Source organism: Antrostomus carolinensis, unplaced genomic scaffold, assembly GCF_000700745.2.
Source record: "Antrostomus carolinensis isolate BGI_N321 unplaced genomic scaffold, ASM70074v2 scaffold18847, whole genome shotgun sequence".
NCBI classification, from domain to species: Eukaryota; Metazoa; Chordata; class Aves; order Caprimulgiformes; family Caprimulgidae; genus Antrostomus; species Antrostomus carolinensis.
In genome coordinates, this window is record NW_010329681.1 from 21,527 (window position 1) to 46,001 (window position 24,475).

The following is a 24,475-nucleotide window of genomic DNA, read 5'->3' on the forward strand; positions in this document are numbered from 1 at the left end:
CCATAACAAATGTGCAACAGTGAATCTTTGGAGTATCCTTCTAACACATTTTGTGAGTGTCATCCACCACTTGCAAAGATATTAGTGCTCTATTAATGCTCCTGATGAGAGTTCTCTATTTCTATTTGAGTATAAATTAATTGTTAAATTAAAAAAAAAAAAAATCCACTTCTGTTCAACTTCCACCTCTCTGAACTAAGCATTTTTAATATTGACAAAAGGGGAAATTCCAGGTTAGACTGCATTAAATCTGGAAACAAATCAACCTGTACGTTTGTAAGGCAACTCAACGAAACATGAAAACCCTAACAAGCAAATCAGAGAATTATTATTGCTTACTTAAAAAAAAAAAAATAAAAAAAATCAATTTGAGCAGAAAAGTGAAAGGACAAAATGTTTACTGCAGTTCCAGAGACCCTTGGGAGAATCAGGAATGCTGTTATGCTAAACAGAATGGGGGAAAGTAACAAGTCCATAAGGAGCAACAATCAGGTGTTTCCTTGTGAGTACAACCACATTATTTCCTGTTAATGAATACTTTTTATTATTGGTAGACTAAGTTTAATAACTGAAAGATTCTCTCGTAATGACACAACAGGGCAAACTCTTGTGTTTAAACCCCCAGATTTAGAGTGCAGATGCTGAGATAGCTTCGGTGGGCTAGCTAGCCAATGCCTTATCTCCCTCAGGTTTGTCTCTGGCATTTAATGGACCTGAATTTAAGACTGGTTCAGCTATTTTTGCCTCTGCAGACCTTCTTTCTTGTTGGTTCAAAAGAATAAAAAAACCTGATATGATCATTGATTCTGCACCTTCACAGGTGTTTTAGGTCTGACGTGAATTGTATAAACTAGACAGTGCTTCTGGGAAGGTGCTGGCCCAGCATCTGCTGATTTCAGGGTGGCAGCATCTGCCACCTCCATTCCTTCACCACTCAAACCCAGCCACAAATGCTGCTGATCAAAAGGTCAGCGACATGCAGGAGGGGATGTTCAGCTGTGGGTGGAAAGGTTAAAGATGCAGAAAGGAATGACTGTCAGCAGCCACTGTACATTAGCTGAAGAGCCAAACAGCTGTCCTCCTATAATCTCCTTGCTCATACCAGTAAGGTACAAACAAGTATTAACCAGCTAGCAACTTGGTCCTGCCTATTTATTAGTGAGTATACTACCTACCCAAGCCTACTGACTTAGGACTAGAGTTGGTAGTGTCTACATTCAAACTAACCAGGCAAACTAACTCAGAAATACCACTTTTAAGTGAGTCACTGAACAAATGCACTTACCTTGGGGGTAGTACAGGTTCTAGCTGAAGTACTCCACCCTGTTCTGAATGATCCAGCTCCTGCAGAGATTCAAAAGAAAAAAGCCATTTCTTTAAGCCTAAGAAACAAAAATGATCTTGTTTAAATGATGCATTTCTTTTATTAAATTATATCCCACCAACAGGAAAAACAAGAGTTTCTGGATTAAAGTAATAAGTAGTATGGTGTATTCTAGAATTTCAAAGTCCTGTTGGACATAGAGGGAGATGTAAATAACCCGGCTGACTATCTGAATCACAGCTTAAATTGTGCATTAGGTATGACCCAGCCCTCTTTTCCTACTACATGGGAGTCAGGGCTTAAGAGCAAAATTCAGGAGAGTCATACAAATGCACAATTTCACTGCCTGTAGGATTCCAACTGCCACAGTTACATTCTCAATTTTGATTTAACTTTGACAGATGAAACACTTTGAACAGGCTTAAAGCAGAAAACATGACACTGATGCAACTCACACTGGACAACATCTCTTGCAAATAACACTAGCTCTCATTAAAGAAGGCATCTAAGTATGTTTCCTGGAGTTTTAACAGATAAACCCTGGTGGATCTTGCTTTGGCAGATTAAGGCGTCACTCCTCCCAGCTGTCCATCCTGACCCTGCCAGAGATTACTGCCCCGTGGCAGAGTCCATAGAGGGGAACATGTGCCATGTCTGAAGGGCTTGGACGACAGTAATGGATTAACAAGTTACCATCCTTTTTGCCTCCTGCTGCTCATTTTCATCCCAGTGCCAGACAGTACTGCCAACTTCACTGAACAAGAACAACTGCTTGTGGAACACCATGGTAAACCAGAGTGCTGAATTTGGGTTCAAAAGTATCCTTTCTGAACCAGGAATTTTAAATAGGTCTGAACAGTCTTTTTTACTTAATTAGGGATATATGTGCTTGAAACTGGTAAACAATTACTGTGTAATACCTAGATGTATTTTCTGACAAAATTTTGACCCCTCATTAAGTGTCCAGATGAATGTTCCTGATTAAATGATCCTGATTAGAAAGAAAACAACCAGCCACTTTCAGATGAGGATGTGATCCTCATACAAAAAATTTTCCTCTTCTGTGTGAAAAGGAAGAAATCTGTGCCAACTGCTGCTTACGGTCAACAATTCTTACTGTTGCTGGTTAAGCACTTACACTGAGAAACAATAGTAGTGTTAGAAGCACAGAATTTCTTCTCTTTCCAAAGACAAGATTTAAATGTTTCAGAGGATTTGATGAAATCTTTTTCTTAAAACAATCCTCTGAAGCTTACACATGCCTGTCACAATAACCTGGATGACACTGTAAAAGTTTTGGGGTTGCATTGTACAAAATGTTATTTAACATCTTGTATTGGAAATTATTTTTTCAGCATTATCCAAAAAGGATGGGACCTCTATGAATAACCCCTTCAATTATGAAACTTTAAAACCCCTTTATCCTATTAGCAGAGGTAGGCACAAAGACATTTGTTGGCAGTTCTCCACCTAGTGAGGGCTTTTGATTTGATTTGATCTTTTTACTGCCTGTGGTTTTCACAAAATTCTCTGCCATTCTTGCCATCACAGCACTCAATATTTGGAAATTCTACTGTAATTTTCTAGTTTATTATAATTCTCTTTTGTAAATCTGTGTCAAAGGGCACATAGGATACACAGCTACAATGTCTACCATTACCATGCTGCTCAGGAACGAGGAGCAAAGCTTTACTTTACAAAATACACGGTTCTACTCAGGCTCTGACAGGACCAGTAGAAAACAACGAGAAGGAAAGAGCTGAAGAAAGTAAGCTTGCTTTGTAGTGCTTTTGAAACTGAATTGCAGGATATCCTGATTCCAGCTGGCAAATACAGAAAATAGAAGATAGATGTGATCAAAGTTTAGTAGAATCAACAAAAGTGCTTCTCAGAACTGACAGCAGTCTAAATTACCTAATTAAATTAGAGAATGCAATTAAAAGAAAAAAGCCTTATAATTTTGAGTAGTCCTTTTCATCCTTTGGACCTTCAAATAACTTACTTTATAAATGTTTGAGAGTCACAAGAGATCTGTTAACCAAAGCAAACAAAGTTGTAATAGAGGAAAACAGTTCTAACTTACCACTTTTTTTACTATGTCAGCACCGTTGGGTTTTCCCACTGTGATATCAGAGGTGTTCCCAATAGGCTTTTCAGCAAAAAGTGGTGGAGGGCTATGCAGGATTTCATTTAAAGCTGTGAAAAGACACAAGTTCACAAATGAAAATCTAAGTAATAGCTTCTTTACACTGACCAACAATAGGTAAGGGAATGCACCTTGGTTTGGGGCATTTTTTTGTGAACGTAACTTCCTTCCTCAAAGCCAGAGCAGCCAATGGACAGGACCACTTAACGACTAGTGAAGAGAAAAGGGACATGAAGGGAACATTGCAACCTTGAGGTTAACTTCACAAATACTTCTCATCCTGCATAACAAATCTTCACTTTACTCTCAGGACACCAGCAAGTTATTCTAGGGTTTCAGGGTTTCAGCTGCAATACTTGTTGATACAATATTAGAGGAGTAGAAGAGTTTCTACCCCTGGGAATGTCAGATTCATTACTGGATACCCTGAAACACCATCATCATCTCACAGCCACATTTCTAAACTGGCTCACTTTTTTCAGCTGTCAGCTCCTGGAATACCCTTCAGGCTGGAAAACAGCTGAGGGTTATTTCAAGTAACCCTGAAAGATCAGGAGACTTGGATGGAAGAATCTCCAGAAAGGTAAAGGCAAGAAAAGAAACTGTGGCCTGCTACAAAATTCTAAATGACAGAAAGAAAACAGAGATGGAAGCTCCCTGGTAGTCTTTAAGGAGCTAAGCAAATTTAGGACATGGAAGAGGAACAGTACAGCTCTTACTAGGGAAGAGTGATGATTACCTCAGTCTCAATAAACAACACAAACCCCTACTAATTCAACACCTCTACCATTGAAACCCGGGAAGCACTTGGACAGGCTTTGCAAGCACTTTTATCAATAATTGTGTCGTCACGGGCAGACAGCCTGGACATTTATAGACTGATGATAAAAAAGAGGAGCAATTCTATTCAAATGATAACTTTCAGTTTCTCATTTCCTGAAAGGTACTCTCCACAAAGAAACAGTTACCGTGTTGGCAGTGACCGACCGTGGTGAAAAGAAGGTAGTGGAGTTCTTCACTCTTATACTAGCTGAATAAAAAGTAAAAACACCTGACAGTAATTGCAAGAGAAATCTTCTCTTATCATACCTTACTGATATATAAAAAGCATGAGAGATTTATTTATTCTCACCACTTCAAATCTTGATATATACACAGATGGCCTAATTTCCTCACCTTTACTAAGACCAAAATTAAAGGAAATAAAGGAAGGAAAAAAACCCCACAAACTAGAAGGCAGGTGTTATTTTCAGTGATTTCTAAGTGTAATAACTGAAGTGAAAGTTTAATGCTTCCTTTCTAATCACAGCTCGACAAAAATACTTATGCTAAACGAGTCCTTTACTGTAGTTTAAAACTTCTTAAGTACCCAGCTCTGTCCCCTTTTCGTAGTGCTGGGTAGGGTGTTTTCTGGTTTATTGGGGTTCTTTCTTTTTGGTTTGTGCTGGTTCCTAACAGAATTAATCTCCCCACATACCCACGATGGTGAAAGACTTCTTGTACTGAGATTTTGTAGCCCTCTTACAACATAAATCCTACTATATCCATTTTATAACTTGGCCCATTTGTACTTTTCTCAATTTTTAACAGCTTATACTTCTGCAGCAGCTCCTATCTGACTTTCTTGGAACCTGCTCCTGTTACTCCACATCATCCCATTAATCTCTCAGCCACAGCCTCTCATAAAGCAGTCCTTCACACACCCCAGACAATCAGAGCCCAGTACAGTATGACCAGCAGTCTCCCGTGCTTTCTCCACTAGAGAGCAGCAAGGGACCACTTATCTATAAATTCAAAAGAGACTCCAGCTCAGAGAAAAAATAAAGAAAAAGGAAAAAAAAAAAGTTGTTTTTGTTTTTTTTTTAAATAATGGAAATGACAATTTCCTTTGTGGAGAAGAATTGTGTCTTGGGTTCTTTACCGAAGTAGTTCATAAACACATTATTCCAACTGAAAAAATCTGTTATTTATGATCAGGTATTAACGGAAAGACTTTTCATCATAACTCTATCTTCAGTCTTCTCTGCATTTTTAATCCTTTCCACTGCATTTGTCACATATGCAGAGAAAAAGAAAACCTAGTATTTTAGCACGGGGGTGGTGGCAGGGGGAAAGGGAACTAGGGAAATAATCAAAGTCTTACAAGAAAAGGCACCTGGACATCTAGTTGCTATAAGCTGTTTCTATATCTACTCAGTGTAGTAAAACATGATTTTGAAATATGAGTTTTAAGAGATATCTTGTGACATTTCTCCCTGTGCTTTGAGGATAAAATATAAGGCTAAACAGAAGCAAGTATGTACTCCAGCACACAATGATCAACACAAAGACCTTGTGGCTCTCTGATAAATTTCCACTCCGAGATACTGTCAGTGTCATTTGTAAAGCTGTAAAAGATTAGAAGTGGAAGGTATTAGGGATACAGTAACTGTCAGAAAACTATAGTCAAGACCTTGACACAAAATTGAACACATCAGGTTTTTGCATCCAAGTTCTCGCATGCCTTTTTTAATTCCCTCAACTGCTACCAAAACACTATTCCTTAAATGGGCTCAGATTTCAAATCTAACAAGGGTCAAGGGAACTTTTTGACGTAAACTGTGAAAATTATGCTTACATCCCAGCTAAGCTGTGTTTGAAGCAAAGTTTAATACACTAATGTTCCTTTGACAAGTGGGGGCCCTGCTCTCAGGAAGCTTGGGGGCAGCTCAGCCGATGTCAGAACAGATGCCAGAACTCAATCTGACCAAAGGTACAGCTCAGTGATATGGTTCAGCTGACTAAACAAGCTTGTTTCTGTTGAAAGAGTCTCCTCCAGCTCTTCCCTGCCAGCCTTTAGATCTTCCCCCATACACTGTTTCACTTCTGATATGCACTAGCTCTGTAAGGTCTGAGAGACATCAAACTTAGTGCAAAGCAGGGAGCCAGACAAGGTAGCTGGGAGGCAGAGAGAGGGGAACATGACTCCCAGCTATTTCTCCCTCTCACCACAGCCCTTAGGCTGGCTCCTCTGTCTTGTCAAACTGTACCCTGGGATTCCTTTGGCAGCTAATATAGGTAGTAAACAGCAACTCAATTAGTAAACAGCAAGTTCCAGTTAAAATGATTTTTTGAAAGAAATTTCTGAGACAATCTGGGAGAAGAACTTACGTTTTCCAGCTTTAGCTGGGATTCGGATCACAGTGGGTTTCCGGGCTACAGCTGGCTGAGCTGTCTGTTCCTTTGCAGGTTCACTTTTGGCGAGGAACTGAAATGGATCTAAAAGGAAAAAAACCCACCAACACATTTAATAATTATTTGTTGAACACAAATCTCACTGAGGATTGCTTTCATTATTAAGGGCATTTATATTTCACGCCCAAGAAAGTAATTAAAATATATATATAAATTAGTCTAATGCAAAGACCATACTCAACTCTTTGTAAATGACATGTCTTTTCTGTACATCTGTATTCACAGTTAACATCAACATGCTCCAGATGCCTTCTGGGATTATACAAGCCAGTGAACAAGAGGAAGTGCATTGCTTGGTAGCAGGGACATGAAATCAGGATGGCTTTAGGGAAACATTTTCAAGCAGTTGCTCTAATATGCAGACACAGCAGTGAACACATTTGCTAAAAAGTTGTAATCAATAAAATATTGCCAAAACTAAACCATCAGCATTGCAGCAGATAAAATGCCTACAGAAACAAAACAAAACAAAGCATTTAAATATTACTGATTACAAAATGTCTTTGCTGTAGAACAACTAATTCCCTGGAAGACTCTGCATCATTTTGTTGATTATAAACCTGGTGTCATGGGGGAGACTGATTCAGACCAAGGACTCGGAGTTGTGCGTGAGCTCTGCCCCGCCTGTATCAGTCATTCCTCTACAAGCCTGTTCAACCCTGTAAGACAGGAGCAATGTTTTCTATGCTTCATAAACTTAGGCACTGGTCTCTTATTAATAGGCATGGGAACATATGTGCATGTAGAAGGCAGCTGTAAAAATACTTGTACATAAATAAAATCCAAATCAATGGGTTTCTTCTCAAGTACACCTTCATGTCAAAGAGCAATACTCCATTTATACCTCTTCTCTGATGTTAAGAACTGTAACTTTTTTCTCTGATATTACCAAAAACTGCATTAAGATAGCAATACTTAACAGTATCATAAATGTATAAAGTAGAAACTGGAGAAGCACTCCGGACAATAAATTCTCCATGACACATATTCATAGCCCAAACAACCAAGTTTGATCTCCTCTGGTGGCCTTTTGAGATGTGTGGCTCAATGAGATGTTATTTATGGAGTGTCAGGGTCTCAGAGAGGAAGTATGCTGGGCATCTCTTTAAATTCTTCAGGACTTTTAATAAAAACATAGTATTTCCCAAAACTCCTGCCACACTTTCTGACAAAGTTGAAAGCCCTGTATTTCGTAAAATTCTATCTTTAACACTTATAAAAAAAAATTAAAAAATTATATAATATGAAGTCATTATTTCATAGACATAATTTTGGATAGAATAACATAATGCAGTTAATGAAGACACTAGAAATCTGTGTCTGGGAATATACATAAGATTTAAGAAAATCCAGAAATATGGTATTTATTTATGAACCTCATTAAAATCTTTCATCATTTTAATTTAAAAAAGCCTTGGCATTTTTAGAGATAGGGGAAGAAGACTGAGTACATTAAGCGCTGGTTTGGGGTTTTTTTTTTAACCAAAAATAGTCCCAAAGTAATTTCAGAGAGAGAAATCTGTGTAATATTGAGCTGCTGAATTACAGTGTAACGGACAACATGCTGCAGGGCCTGTGCACACTCACCCCTGCTCGGATGTCCATCTCCCACCAACTCCTTGCTTAAGGCTCTCTTCGTAGGCCATCACGTACAGGTGTGCCACGGAGGTTTGTGCCATGGTCTCGCAAAGTCAAGATGCCTACATGCCTATAGCCTCCTCAGGAATCTGCCTGAGTACTTTCATGTCACATTTTAATTATGAATCAAAGCACATCAATTCCTTCTGTCAGGCTGCCTGTACAACAGCTCTGAGCGTACACTTCAGGTAGAAAGGATCATGACAGGTCAATGATTTGCCTACAGCTAAAGGTAGACAGGCTATATACAGGTCCTACACAGCAGGACCGTAGGGAACACACTGGCACACGGAGCACCTCTCAAGGTGAGGCTCTGCAGAGGTTATGGAAGTTCTGCATGAACAATGAAGAAGCAATTTTCCAAAGCCTCCACCTTATAAATATATTGCCATCATGAGACCACGTGGAAATGCTCTAAACACTCAAAATCATCACAGATCTGTATTCTTGTAAATTTATGGGAGATTTAAAATTGTACAAAATTACTGTTAGTCAGTTGTTAATCACTGCTATGGGAAGAAATGGTTTTCTCAACCATTCAACAGTTGGTAGAGGTCTCTAAATCAATCAATCTGAGAAGTAATTTTTAAGGCTGAGAAAAGTCAATTCTGAGGCTGAGAAAACCATTTGATGAACCTTAGTTTTTCACTCATTATCTTATGTTTAATTGTACTGTTGTCACCTCATAATTAGTTTAAAACTCATTACCTTGTTTTTGTTATTCCATTCCCCAGTGTTGAGTTTCCAGCAGAAATTCGCTGAGTAAATCACTGTGCTGCTTTGTGCAATGGGACTGACAACATATCAATTTTTTATGTTGTTTAACAACAGTTGGGCAGTGTTTGAGCATAATTCACAGAGGTGTGAAAACAGGATTGTTAATATAGTCATTTAAAGCTTCTCAGCTCAAGGAAAATAATCTGCAAGGCATTTTTCATAGCACATATCAACAGACCTCTATTGATTTTTTTTTAATAAACTTTTGCAATGATGCTTAAAGCCTGTGTCTTAGTTTTCTACAGCTTCTTCTTCAAAGGTTTATGTGCTAACATATATTACTGTGCTGGTTCACAGGAAAGACAGATGAAAGCTGTGTATTCAAATATAGCATATAGCATCTCTTTCTTTTACCAGGTTAGGAGAGACAGCTTTTTTCCTCCACTCTCAGTTACCAGCCTTGTTTAAAATAAAAAATTAGGAGGTTACAGAACAAACACTACGTTTTTCCCATGTGAACAGGTTAGATGGGTATCTTTCTGAAACATTTATTGGTTATCTTTAAGTAGGTGGTAGTAAGATGGTAACAGATACCTCAGCAGCAATAAGGGGAGTCTCCAGATAAATCAGATGTGGAAAGCTGAAAGCACAGAATAGTATTATCTGTTGTGAAGTTGCTTAGTCCTACAAGAAGTACTCTCAGCAAAAGAGAACAACATGGTTGTTGATAGGAAAAGTGTTGATGCTGACGTTACAACACTGACCACTACAGTATTATGCAACTGTGTCTACTTTCAATGTTTAATTAAAAAAACCTACATCAGCTGTTCAAGGCAAGGCTCACACATTCTCTTCACACAGAACAGCATTGTTATCAGGGTTTTCCAGAAACAGAGAATAGAACCAAACCTCATCAACAAATGGTTTTATTAAACCCTAGCTCCATGAAAACACTCTGGTGTTTGTGGAAGCACACTTAACACATAATCTGGGGAAAGACTTGCGACAAAAGGTCCCTCCTAGTTATACAGCTGGAGATTCAATGGACACCTGACAGGTAATATCCCAAAGAGGAATGGGGTCCATGCTTAAGAAACACTGTGAAATGCTACAACCAAAAGTCTGACGTTCACTCAGATGATCTAAATCTCAAACTATTTACAACTATAAATAGACATATTAGCCATGGATCCTACCTAAATTCTAGCACCAGTGATTTTCCCAATCTCAGTTTTCCCCAGTATTTTTCTCCACTGAAATTAACAGTTCACTGTTCTAAGAAATGGTATTTCTGGCCCAGAGAGAATAATATGGGCTATACTGCCTTTCTCAAAATATGCAATTTGCATCTTCCTTTGCACGGAAAATTGCCACGCTGTGGACTTGACCATGTCTTTCTTCAATATTCTGGGAAATTAATAAAGAAAGGAAAAAAAAAAAGAAAGAGAATGGGATGTAGGCTCTTTCAGGATGTAATCTGTGCATAACCTGAAAGTAAACTCAGGTGAAATTTAGGCTTCTCAGCATTCTCCTATCATGAGGAGAGCAGACCAGGTCACTCCAACAGAAGGAATACAGTATTCAGTAGTAGACTTAAAATTTGAGCAGAGACAAGCAAATCTGCTATCATAACATTCTGGAATTTCTTTCTCCCCACTTCATAAAGAAGTTTTTCCTGAGTAGCCCAGTTATTTTGGTAGAAGCTATGAATGGACTGTGTGGTCCTGCTTCATTCAAAGATTTACAGTTCACTAGGCCAAGGAGATTTGCTTTACCAGGTATGTCACATTTAGTCAAACAGGCACTTGAGCGGGTTTGTAAAAACCTCTTATATGTAACAACCTCTGCATATAAGTAGCTTTTCCAACACGTTTGCCAAAGCTTTAGTTTTATTTCTGGACCTGCCTATGCTGTTTTATCAAAAGCACACAACACTGGAGAGAGCACACATTAATTTCAGCAAGTTTTATCTTGAGGATTATGTCTCCTCCCAGAAACATTATATCCACATGTCAAAACAGAAATTTCAAACTTCTCACTTATTAACAAGATTTTTTGAAAAGGATTTGTGCAAAGACTTCCAGGACAGGAAGAATTTATCCAGCAACATATATTGCTACTCAGAGCAGAGAAAATGTAGTGAACTACTTGCACAGGTTTTAGGCATTGCTCCCTGTTCACTGCTGACACCTGACAGATCACCACAAAAAGCAAGGCACCTTCAAGGCCAGGGAACACTGTTTTTGAGGAACGAGGCCAATCCAAAGAATGAATGATGTGTACAGGATACACGTGGCATTCACAGGAGCCTAGCCATCAGTACAACAAAAGTGCACAAAGTTAGAGAATTACGTAGAGTTTCATATTGTCTGGAAAGTAGAGAAAAAAAAAAATTGCCGAGAGATGCAACAGAAGATCCAACCTAAATGTACTTGTTGAAAACGGAAGATGTCCTTAATTGAGCAATGAAATATCTCATCCACAGTGTTAGAAAGATGGAGAGCAGATAAAATAAAATCTACTACTAGAATCACAAAATTTCTTGGGCTATTGTAACACTTAATGGCAATACAAGCATTCATGGGGTGGAAAACTACAGTGCTACATCATAGACAGAGACAGATACAAAGGGACCTTTTCCAAGCTTTCAGCACTTCTCTCTCAAACTGCAGGAGTACCCACACTTCCCACCTGTGTGTATCTAAAAGCACAACTGTTTGCTTCACTGCTACTTGTCCATAGTAAAGATAAATAATACTAATTTCACTGCCTTTAGCACAAAAGGACTACTTATATCAGCACGAGTTATTATGTAAGAGTTTAGAGGCTACTCCTACGTCATTATCTATTTTGCTAATTGAAAAGACTAGGATAGTTCAGATTGCAAGAGCCTTCAGGAGGTCTCTAATCCAACCTCCTGCCCAGAACAAGTCAGCCATGAGGTCAAGTTGTTAGAAACTGATCGCATAACCTGTTCTAACTTCAAAAATTGGATGCTGGAGGGTATTTGGGCATAGAGTGGGTGACAAAAAACCAACCCCCACACTATCGTGGAGATGAAGAAACACAGCCTTGTCCATTCTTGCCAGGTGAATGAATGCTTGTTCATCGGCAAGGGATTCAAGTGCCCCAAAACAGGCAAGCTTGAAATCTCCAAAGCAGAGGATTGGTGACAGAAAGCAGTAGGGCAGACAAAAATCTTTTTAAAGAAAATGTGAAAGACAAGGGAATTTATAATTTTTTTTTAAAATACCTATCCAGCCTCTTGCAAGAATCTCACATGCTTTCAGCAAAGGAAAAAAAAAGTTTTATTTATAAGCACTTATTTTAAATAATAATTTTGTTGTTCTTTGACAATCTTTCTGATCAAAGGATATCTGTATTTTAAGTGCTATTAGAAAATAAATAGATTTAATCATTAGAGAAGATAGTTATTATTAAGAACATTATTACTTATGTGTTACCACTTATAGGCATCTATGGACATGTAACTCAAAAGCAAATTCATTTGCATTTGACAACCTAAAGGGCTCCTCATCTATTATGTAGCTATGATTTAAAAACCTTATTTGTTTCCTGAAACTGGATATAAGACTCTCTCCTGTGGTAATGGTGGAGTCAATTCCAAGCTCCCTGTTGGCTCCAATTTATGTTTACGAAGCAAACATCTGTAATGTCTGAAGAGATCAATGGATGCTTGTTACCACTTCTGCTGGAGATTGCCAACCTTGGAGCAAAACCAGCAAAACCAAAAGGACACAGCACTGATACCTCCACCACTCCACCCCACAGTAGCATGTCTTCAGGTAAATCTGGTTTTGTCAGGGGTTTAAGTCGAATAGCAGATTAAAATGGATGAGACAGCTCACTCTTTTCTGAGGATGATACTTTTGTCAGCAAGTAAAAAAGGAGACCCGTAACTTTAAAGTAACCACAACAAGAATCATCGGAAGTACCACAGTGGAACTCTAAGAAAAGCTGCATTATTTTGAAGATACGTCTGGACTAATCTACCAGCTAGAAATATTTCAGTTCTTTTTTTCTTTTCCTTCCTGAGGAAGCAATTAAAAACAAGCAGCTGGGCAATATTCCCACAGCAGACAAATTTGGAGTTACTCATGCAGCAGTTTTTCTGAATTGACTACAATGTCACACAAATTCCACCATTCACGCCACAAGAAGGAAAAATACATATAAATGGAGAGTAGCACTGGTTTTGTTGGGTTTCTTTTTGCCACACAGGCAGAAACAAACTTTTATACCACAGTGAAGTAAATAGATAGATAAAACTATTAAGAAATGCAATAGTCACATACATTACTGTTAGAATTGAAATACACTAATATGATGAAGATATAAAAAGAGAGATCTGTCTCCTGCAGGTAAGGTAAGGCTCTCTCTGAACTACTTTTCAAAGCATTTGGTTTAAACTGAGTTCTGATATATCAGGCGTAGAGCAATCAGTAAATTATATGCTGTTTTAGAGAGAGAGAAGATGAGAGAGAGGAATAACTCTCCGCACTTGAAAATAAATGAAAACATTCTAGCAAGAACACCTGTAGGTTTTAATTTAAATATATGCTTTAAATGCACAGTTACTTTATTTTCTTTGTCCGAAAGATACATTCTCAGAACTCTTAGCAAGCAGGTACGCTAGATGCTTTAACATAGCAGCTAATACAAGTTATGGGTAAAATAATGGTTCTTCTGAAGCTGTGGAATTTACACTCAGTTCAGCTTGCACTAGGATTTCATTTCCAAGCCTTTGTAAAAATGGGTGAGTGAGAAGAGAGCCCACCTGACAGACAGCTGAAACTTTTAACCTTCACGAACCACACAAATCCCTGCTATCAGCTGTAAGAGAAATGTAAAAATACCCTAGATTATCCAAAATATCACAACTGTCATCAAAGCATTAGCACCTCAAGATTTAGTCCCAAGCAGATGCCTTCACATTCTAAATGACTGACTTGAACAGAAGTAATTTCATAAGGATACAAATGGCTTTGAACATTATCTCTAGCCTTTGAGTCCAAAATTATGCCACTTAAAACTGGCATAAATTTTGGCTGCTGATGAAAGGAGCAGTTCTACAGATCTGTCATTCCCAACTTCTCCTTCCTAGCACTTCCCCTGGGCCAGCATCAGAGACATAAGTTGGATGCAAGTTTCTGTCACAGTTCACCCGTGAATCTCAGAGCTGATGAGCTTCCAAAGCTCCCACAGACTTCAACGGGCAGAGTGGCTGCTGAAAGCTTTGAAAAGGATCTTGGTACCCAGAGTCTCTATTTGCAACAGAAGAATGGTTCCCCCTCTCCATATAGGTTGGATAAAGATAAAATCATTAACATTTGGATAAGGGTGAGTTCAGTCTCCAAACAGCTGTGCTGTTGGAGATGCTGTCAAAGACTGATGAAACCCATGGGATTGTCTGAAGTAAACTTGAAAGAAAATCATCCAGCTAGCTTTGGTAGTTAAACTACCAGTTAAATACTGACAGTTAAACTGGTGAAACTATAAACTGGTTTGTTGCCAACACTTTTCATCTTAGTACCTAGATAATACTCAAATATCTTTCACTACGGTGGAGATGGTAGCCTTCTGTTAGAGGAAGCTGATGTCTTCCATCAGCCTACTAAACTGCTGTGAAGACTACTAATTTGTTTTGCCTGGTTCACCTTTTCATTCACATGCTCACTTCAACTTCTGCACCTCCTCACCATCAACCGAACACTTCACGTTCTTACTTTTGCATCAGGTGTTGGCACCAGCAGTGATCGATCCATCCAGTTCTATTTACGTTACTCTAAGTACCAGATGCTTTTGTGCTGTATCAGAAAAAAAAAGTTCTGTGAGCGCTGTAATCTATGATATAACACTGCTCTTTGACAGAGAAGCTGATGGTGCTTAGTTTCAAACACCACTGCATAGAAGCCTCTTTCCTTTTCTAGGGTTGCCATAACAACAAGCAGAGCGCTGTCATTTTGCTAAGTAATGACAATGACAAATATGTAAGAAATGCAAAGGTCTGGGGAACTGGGAGAAAGATTAGAGCTTCTCTTCCTGCCTTTACAAAACATTTTACTGTGGATTCATCTTGCAAATCCTAAGCTGTTCCTATGGGAACATGAGAAATAGCTAGTGTTAGTGCTCTGTGCTGCCTCATTTTTCAGAAAGCTGGGGTTCTTCTTGTGGATGCTTTGTCAAGACATAGCACAGTGTTAGTAATCAAGGGTATAGGATATGATCTTGAGCTCACAAATGCCTGCAAAAATCTGGAATGAATCCTAATTTTACAGTGTAATAAAGTGATAATGCTGTCAGACCTTATTCTCTTTAGTAGGTAGGAAGGGGTTGCAGCAAAGATGCCATTTTATTGAATTAATAAAATCACAGACAGATGACTCAAGAAGTCAGAAAACTATTAACTCAATAATTCTGTTAACCATGAGAATGGAAAAGTATTTTCTTCTTAATTAAATCAAGAATAAGACTTAGGACACCAACCCGAAACATGAAGACTGACATTCTTACCACTTCATCATGAAAATTACTTTGCAGGTGATTTTTGTTTGGGATCACTCAACCTCTGATTTAACATAAGAATTAATGTTATGCAATTTTTCCATGTTTAGGGGAAAGGCAGTCTTTTAGTGTACACAGCCAAAATATCACTTTCCTTTTTATGCTCTTTCAAAATGTAACTATTCCCTTTTCTTGCCTACTACTTAGAACAGATACATTTTCTCTCTGTTTGTTGCATCTATTAATCAAAATAAAATGACTGAAACTACAAATTTTACCCTAAATATATGGAAAACAAGAGTCACCCCTTGTGCTTCTAACTTTCTTCTAAAACCCTGACATGCACAGTGGCTGCTCCATGACTCCAGTCTCCAGACACGATGGTCATGACTCTGTTCCCAGTTAAACAGTTCCCAGTCATGCACTTCCTTGACATAAGTATGAAACCCCTCTCCAGTCACCCTGCCTGCACTCCTCCCTCCTTTCAGGCTTAGTACAGCTTCTACAGTGCTCCTGGATTCTGTTAGCCCAAGAAAAAATTGACTTGTATCCATGTTGAGCTAAGCACCTCTCCTGCAGGATATTCCATTGCCTTGTTTCACTGCTTTCATAAGTTTCCCTGCGGTCTGTATGTCTGTACATACCAATCTTAACAGTTTAGGGTTTTAAGGGACCTTCTACATCTGCCTTGGGGTTTTTATGCCAATACAGAGGACAAAAAGTTACAAATCAGAACTTCACCTAATGATATAATCCACGAACTGAAGGAATAATATTTGTTAACAATCATTATTATCGATCTATTGTGACAACTACACAGTATCTATGCTTTTCTTTACAGATAGCTGAGATGTTTAATGACAAATGAGGTTAAAAAAACCTCATACTTAGTCCCTTAAACAAGTATTTGTGTATGACACACCACCCATTTTAAAGCAGAACTCTCCCTGGATTGCAATGGGGAGACATACTTGAATATTAAGAGAGAAAAACCTATTGCTATGAAATTTAATGACAGCCTAACACCCACCTGTGTCTTAAGCTACCTAAAACAGCATTCAAAAATGTACCCCAAGCGCTTAATGGAATCAAACAAGGTTTATGAAAGGAATGTAGTTGTAGCAATTAATCTGTCCCTATGAAATACTTATTTTCACCTATTAGAAAAAATAAAAGTTGCATAACAAACATACAGCCGCATGACAAGACAAGACACAAAGACAGGAAAGAGAAAATAAGTAGGCACTGGTGAGATGGACAGAGTAACCCAGTATGTTTGATCACAAGTTTCCTTAAATGCAACAAACACTGCTACTTCTCTAGATGACTAAGTTTCCACTACAGAACTTCTAGCACTCTAACAAATTAGTCAGATTAGATGGCGAGAGATAAGATGTCCCAAGTTCTCCAGAGAAATTCTGGAGGTGGCATCTAGTATATAACAAATTCTTTTTTCATTATTTTAATAATCACATAATAAATCTAGCAGGTAAGTTCTGAGATTTATATAGCCTTAAAACCTCCTGAGTCTCAAAATCCAAGTAATTTCATAGTGATCTTGACATAACAGAAACCCATGAATTTCATATTGTGACAGTTCCACTGGGCTAGCCCTTGGCTAGCAGCCAACACAGATGTTCACCCACTTCCCCCTCACCCCCAGGGGGTAGGGGAGAGGACTGGGTGGCAAGGATAAGGAGGCTCATAGGGTGAGATAAGGACAGTTTAATAATAGAAATAAAAGAAATTTTCAAATAATACTAATATTAAAATAGTAATGATAATTATAACAGTAACAAAATATGCAAGTGAATGACACCCAATGCTATAGCTCACCCCCCTCCTGACCGAGCCCGGCCTGTTCCCAGATAACGATCCTGGAGGAGCGACAATCCCGAACCGAAACCCCCATCCCAGAAGAGCGAGAGCCCAAGTGAAAAGGCAGAGAGAGCAAAACAGGAAAAGACCCTCACTAATATAGTGGGCATGATGTGATATGACATGGAATATCCCATTGGCATATCCAAATGTCAATTAAGTTTATTAACTTAAATTTTCCTCTTGCACTTGTGGACTAACAGAACATGAAGTCCTTCACTTCCAGTGACAAAAATGCAAACACTGGTGTGTTATCAGTGTCTCTCTCATAACAAGTCCCAGGCTGAAAGCAAAACACAGCACTATTCTAACTACTGAAAAAGAAACCCAGCTCTGTTCCAGCTAAAAACCAGGACACATATACACACACAAACCCCGTCAAGACAGGTAGACATAACTCACACAGGATCATACACCTGTAAAGAGTAACCACAGTGGCAGTTTAAAAAAAATTCTTCTTACCTGCTGCTGCTTCAGAAGTGATGCTATCTTTAACTGCACAAGCTGGACTTAGGGGCAAAACATCATCATCAAAACTGATCAGATCTCCTTCCACATCTAGTTTATTTTGCAAAGCAGGTGCCGAGGAGGTGGCTGCAGGTGACAATTCCCCCAGAGACTTGAAAACTTTTTCTTGGGCAGACACAGAAGCCCGTGGGGGAGCAGCAATCGGTTTTAGTGAGGCCAAAGAAAGGGCAGGATTTTCTGAGTAGCGTGATTTTTTAGGAACAAGAGGCCTTGGAGCAGGAACAGGAAATTTCTTTTGTCCATCACTGTTCTCTGCAACTGATCCACTCTTTGCATCAAGAAAATCACTACTACTACTACTTTTAACAAGGCCAGGTTTTGGCTTCTTTGGCAGTTCAGGTTTGGTTACAACACTGCTCCCAACTACTTCAGATTGAGGCTGCAATTCCTTGGAAGGTGTTGATTTGTTTTCTGTCCATGCATCCCAGTCCCCTGAAATTCTGCTTACCCCTGGCTTTGGAGCAACTACTGGCTTCTTTGCAGTACCAGGTCTTGTGGCAAATGAACGAGGGGCAATTTCTGGCTTTTTTGATAATCCTGAGGTATCATTAGTTCCTTGGGATTCAAAAACTTTGATCCTTGAAACAATACTATTTTGGCTCTTTTCTGTACTCATGCTGTCCGTCGCCAATTGATTGTCTAGTAAGCTATCATCTAAGAGAGGTGGCTGCTGAATTGGAGGTTGCTGTCTTTTTGTGGTAGACTGGTTCACTTCTTCTCCATTGTCTGTCTTACTTACAGTATTTTTGACCACAGGTCTGAGATTGCTTCTTGATCTTGGCTTTGGCACAGGACATATCACAGCATTGGGATCTTCTTGGCACCTCTGACCTTCAGAAATTTCAAAGACTATTAAGGGATTCTCATTTTCTGAAGGAGACCTATTCAGGAGAGATGCAGAAGGCCTAGGAGGTTTAAGAGGACTCTGGCCTGTTAACAGAAAGGAAAAGGTTTCAGTTATCTTTTACAGAACACTTTGTTTATGTTATTTTTTTGTCAGCCATGAGAATGGTAAACTTGATGGTTTTTGCTGCTTGTGAAACTGCAGTTCTCCTTCTACAAAGATAAATAAAACAAATACACAAACTCTAGGAAGAAGCTGAAGATTGCTGAAATGCATAGTATCTACATGTTATGAGTTCAAAACTACTTGCTAGCTTGCAGCATGAAGGGTATGAAAGCAACATCCCCACCCAAGAATAGTACAGTAACTTCCCCAGCTTCATCTGCATGCTTTTCAGTCTAAGTGTGTAACACTGATGCTATTCTGATTGGACATCTGAGTTCCTCTGGCCTCAAAGCCATTGCCATTATGGCTGAATCAAGCAGAACTCGATTATAAAACTTTAATTATAGTCTGTTCATGAATGCAATGGTAGTTCTTCAGAAGAGAGGATTTTTACAGGAATTTACAGTAGTAATCATTCACAGAAATTTAACTGTTATTCATATTAAATGCTGCATAGACCAATAATAGAGTACATTTTCAGAAGAAAGAGTAAGGTTTTCATCAATGAGAAATCCAAAACAGCCTCACCTGGATAGCCTGCAGATTCCCAGTGAGTAGGCACACTGGTTTTTACATTACTTCCTGGCAAATGGCTGATTAGTTCTTCTGGAAAGTCAGTTTGTGTTGCAGAAGTAGTGGTATGTCTAGGAGCAGCAGCATTATTGTTATTTGTTGTATTGACTTGCACTTGATTAATTTCTTTTATGACCTGCTCATATGACGGTGGAAGCTACAAAACAGAGAAAAAAAATATTAATGTACACCCAGATATGAGCCTTTAAAAAAAACCCAAACCAAACCTAAATTAACATATGCAGAGGGAAAGAACAGTGTAATAGTCTTTTATTCAATGTGATGAAAGTCTAAGCAAGCTTTTAAAAACTGTTCCTCTCTAACTTAAAGTGCTTTTTACCTTTGTAAATCAAATACATCTCATGTAAATTCATGCTCACCTCAGCTGGAATATGCTCATTTCTCCTCCACTGAGCATGAGATGAAGCAGAAGGGAATCCTAATCCTTGAGGAGGGACAGGGCTTGCACCTGGAAACCAAGAGGATGGCCGGAGGGGTTCAGCAGCAACTATTGTAATTTCAGGACGCCTGGAAATGAAGGCAAAGGGGAATAATTACCTAAAATATTTAAAAATAGTTCTTTTAAGTACAAAAGACCAAGGTTTCCTCAGTAGGGGAAATCAAAATAGCTCAGGTCTTTTTGATTTAACCAAATATGTTTTTCCATTATGTCAAAGTAACTTACCTGACCTTTCCAATAAGCATTTAGGTTTTCATTCAAAGCACCTAATTAAATGCCTAAACCAAAAAGTAGGTTTATTTGCTTCAGTGAAATAATTTACATGCTTAAAGTACTTAACACAAGTGTAACTCAGTTGGAAGGAGTCTTAGTCTTCACGGGATAATGAGAACTAATCGTGTGCTTGCCCTTAGCCTTCTGCAATGTAAAAACAGTAGGATAGTTAAAACTGCTCCTGGCTGGCTACCTAAAAGCTTGCCTATTCCCAGACTTCCAGGAAAACTCACTGTGCTAAAGTGGGGCAGAGGAAGCCTGACGAGGCCTTTGGGACAGGGCCTATTTCCTTACAGTTTCTAGTACAAGAGGGATTTCCATGACAGTGAAGGACTCGTAGGTACCACCCCGGTTTTAGCACTGTAACAACTGCTTTAGAGCGTCAGCGGCAGTGATGGCCCACGTTCCCAGACCATGGCCCCCAGAGTACCACTGATCAATCTAAAGTCTCACACAAAATACACTTTGAGAAGTGAGTATTGTGAGTAGATGAAGCATCTGCTACAGAAGCCTCTGCTGACAGAAAAAACCTTCAGAAGTGTAACTTCTGAAACTACTGTAATAAGATTTTAAAAAGAGGGCTACAGTTCCTTCACACCTGAAATATTGGCAGACTCAGTTCACCACCTATCCAGGTTGGTGACCTGCTTTCTCAATACTTTGAGAAAGTGGAAGGAGGCCTGAAAGTGTGCTTATTTTCATTGTGAAGCGATCCTGTAAATAGATGTCAGGAAAGTAAAGTTTTGCAGAGGTTTGATGGCTGGTTGCTTTCCTTTTTTGAGGACACATACAAAAGTTAATGAGAAAACTCCTCAAACTCTTAACCTACCCTGTGCTTAAGAATGATAGTATTTTTATTTTATTCAAAGTTTAATTTATTTTTAAACACACTAAGGATAGAGAGAAGAAAAAAAAAACAGACGAGAAAGCTGTAAAAAGTAATACTGTGACACAACCTAAAAAGATTTACAGTAACACTTAATTGCAATATAAGTAACAGCACCATACCTTCTATCCCTCTGCTGTTCGCTATGGCTAGAGGTCCGAGAAGCTATTTAAAGAAAAGAAACAAAAGTTTTCAAGTGGTTAAAATACACTGTCACAGCAATAAGATGAGGATAATAGCAGAGCCCGTACCAATCCACTGTCAGTGAAATGGAGAACATATAGTATCTGATAATAAATTCCAGATTTTAAGAGTGGCCAAGTTTTGTTGGGTTTTTTTGTTTTTTTTTTTAAAGTATTAAATATGAGGAGAAGAGGTTTTTAAAAGGTTTAGGGTGCAGTTTCATAATCAGTTTAAGTCACTCTCTGACCAAGTTACCACCAAGAGAGATAGTCCTGTCCCTTTCCTTCTTCCTTGACACTCATTGCTGCATTCTGCATTGTGGTGACCCTAGAGTTGAAACTTCTTTTTCTTTTTCTTTAGTTAAAATAATTCATGAATAAAGCAAAAAGAAGTGTTAAACATGTCTTGCTTTGCTTTTGATGGCCCATTTCTGAGATGTGTTCTTTAATCTTTTTTTAATCTCTTTCTATTTGTTTTAGAGAAAGGAAAAGTAATAAGGCACAAAATCTAAGAAGCTATTTCACTCTCTTTATGTAAAAGAAAAAATTAAATATTCCCAGCTAGAAAGTTCCTAGTTTAATCACTTGTGGATTAAAAGTCAGCAACATTTCTTTCTTTTCCAAACTATGCATTTTAAGTTACATAAAGTAAGTGAATGCTGACCTCTAATTTTTCTAATTTTGCTATATTTATATTCAAATTAGTTTTTCAATGGCCACATTACATTTTCATTTTGATCTCTTTAGAGAGGAAAGGAAATTATCTGAGGGACAAATTTTTGCATAGCAAGTGTAATTTAGGAAGTGGTAGAGTCTTATTGTGTAAAAGCTGACAATTATGCTGTTCCTGTGGCCATCACAGAATCATTAGCTGAAATCTGCAAAGCATACTTGATTCAAGAGTCACATAGTGTTGTGTCAGACATACCTCTTCCACGGGGCATTTTTGATGTGCACTATTCATGAGTGCTAGAGGAAAAAAAGAAGGGGTTACAGAAGAGGAAGAGGAGGTGAAGGAGAACAAACCAAGGCTTCAGAGTGCCAGCAACCATGATCAAATGGGTTAGTCACACAAGGACAGCACATGTGCCAGTGTTGTAAGGGGACAACTATAGTGTCTATTCACAATATAGAGTCTTAAAAAACTAAAATAAAAGCAAATTTTATTTCTAGTCTCATGCTGATTTTAACAATGGCTTTTTAAAAGTTTCCCTTGCAATAAATTAACTGTGAAGAATGTAACTGATATGGAAACGTCCACTGTATTGCTCAACAAAGAGGAATGAGGAGAGGGAAGTAAAATCTCTTTGAATGCTTTGTTTAGTTTAAAATCATGGTTTATTTGGGTCTGTGCATTTTGCTTTCCAAAAATAATGGGTTACACTCAGGAGTTGATACAGATGCAAACAAGTTGGGTTCCCATGATTTATATTCCCACCTACCAAAGAGGTATGGGCAGGCAGGCTGACCCTGATAAGAGGCACATCTCAAAGTTTTGGGCATGACTGCACATCTCCTAAACCAGTTCTGTAAAAATTGTTTGGCTAAAACAAATAACAAAAATCCCCTACACCTCACCTTCACTTTCTTCTTCAGAGAAGATGACATTGATCTAATACACACATTAAAAAACAAAACAAAACAAACAAACCAAGCAATTCCAAGGCTGCTTTTGCAAAGAGGATGGAAGAAAGTGTTCATTCGGTAAATGTATTCAATATAAGTGCTTGGGGTATAGCCGAATTACAATGATAAGGCCATTAGAAATAAAAGCTCATTAATGAGGGATGTAAAACTGAATTGATAAACCTGGAGAATTTTTTCATTCTTTCTTCATTTCTAGATGAATTCCACATGCTGTTTTCTCCTGTGACTCTAAGTGTACTTCTGTTTAATAAAGTTATTAAAACAAATAAGAAAAACCTAAAAAAGGTCTGAAAGACCTTTTTCCTTCTTTCTTAATATAGGCAAAAAAAACTTCAGTGAGGCATCTATGTAACCCATCAAACTTCAAATTTCAAGTAAACAAGTAAATTCACTTGAAAACAACATATTTAAAATATTTATAAAAATAACTTTATTAGTAGATACAAATATCTTCAAAGGGCTAATATCTAAGCCATCATATATGTTTTCAGAACGTGCTCTTTCTGTTTGGAGGAAAAAAAAAATCTCCCAGGCATTTATGGACTCAAGCTACTTCCATGTACATAAACATTTAATATAAACATTTATTTTTTTAAGGACCTCTACAAAGTTCTTCCCTCCTTCAATCAACTGCTCCACTCTTTTTGCTGTCACATTTTTTTTTACAACCACATTTTTAGAACATCTTTTGTTTTGGAAGCTTTAAATCCACAGTAGGAGCAGAGGTGAAATCTACTGCATATTCTGCTCTCACATATTCCTTGGAGTTCCACAAATGCTAGGAAAAAGAAAATATAAATGTTCTAAATAATCCTTGCCTCCAGACTTGCACAGCTTTTATTCCTTTACCATTTCAAAGAAATGAATTTAAATTAAAAAGTATATGAGAGAAAACATGAATTTTTTAAAATATAGCACACACCTGATTTAAAAACAAAAGAAAAAAACCCATAGCTATTTTTCTGGCCTTGTGGTCTTTTGATGCTGTAAGTCTATTCTTCATTTCCTTTGTGGATTGCCTTGAAAAAGCACGCTATTTATTTTTTCCCCCAGATTTTAAATTATGACAGTTTTAAGATTTGAAACACCTTTCTTCCATCAGGGGACTCAATGGAAATCTATTTCAGTGCTGGTTTACATACTGACAACTGAAGACAGTTGGCTCCTCAACTTCCATGCTAAGATTTGCTCAGGGTGAGAACTGTTGACTTTTCCAGGAGCATATACTTAGTGGTATTTAAGTAAAAGGTAAGCAAAGCAGTTAAAGAAGGGGTGGGAGAAGGAAAACTCAGTGCATAAAACCCATACCTTCTCATTTGATAACTTTATTGGTCTCAGGGGAAAGAAAAAAGTCATATCAACCCATAACATCACTATTGGTTTCTGTTAGTGTCAATGAGGTATCTAAATTTGACACTGTCTCGCACAGCATCCTCGCTACCAAATTGAGGAAGT

The 24,475-nt window shown here is 38.2% G+C and overlaps 1 protein-coding gene across 1 annotated transcript in view; it reads right to left on the minus strand.

The window, feature by feature from the left end:
• The window catches only part of SH3D19 (SH3 domain containing 19), a 34,856-nt gene extending 12,539 nt beyond the window's left edge, over positions 1-22,317 (minus strand). Inside the window, exons 1-8 of the mRNA XM_010172666.2 lie at positions 22,302-22,317; positions 21,314-21,356; positions 19,953-20,100; positions 19,528-19,729; positions 17,925-18,920; positions 6,621-6,728; positions 3,408-3,520; positions 1,286-1,344 (exon numbers count right to left, since the gene is read on the minus strand). Of these exons, the coding sequence (XP_010170968.2) occupies positions 1,286-1,344; positions 3,408-3,520; positions 6,621-6,728; positions 17,925-18,920; positions 19,528-19,729; positions 19,953-20,100; positions 21,314-21,356; positions 22,302-22,317 (1,685 nt within the window). The remainder of the gene's footprint in view (positions 1-1,285; positions 1,345-3,407; positions 3,521-6,620; positions 6,729-17,924; positions 18,921-19,527; positions 19,730-19,952; positions 20,101-21,313; positions 21,357-22,301) is intronic.
• Between the last annotated feature and the right edge of the window lie 2,158 nt (positions 22,318-24,475).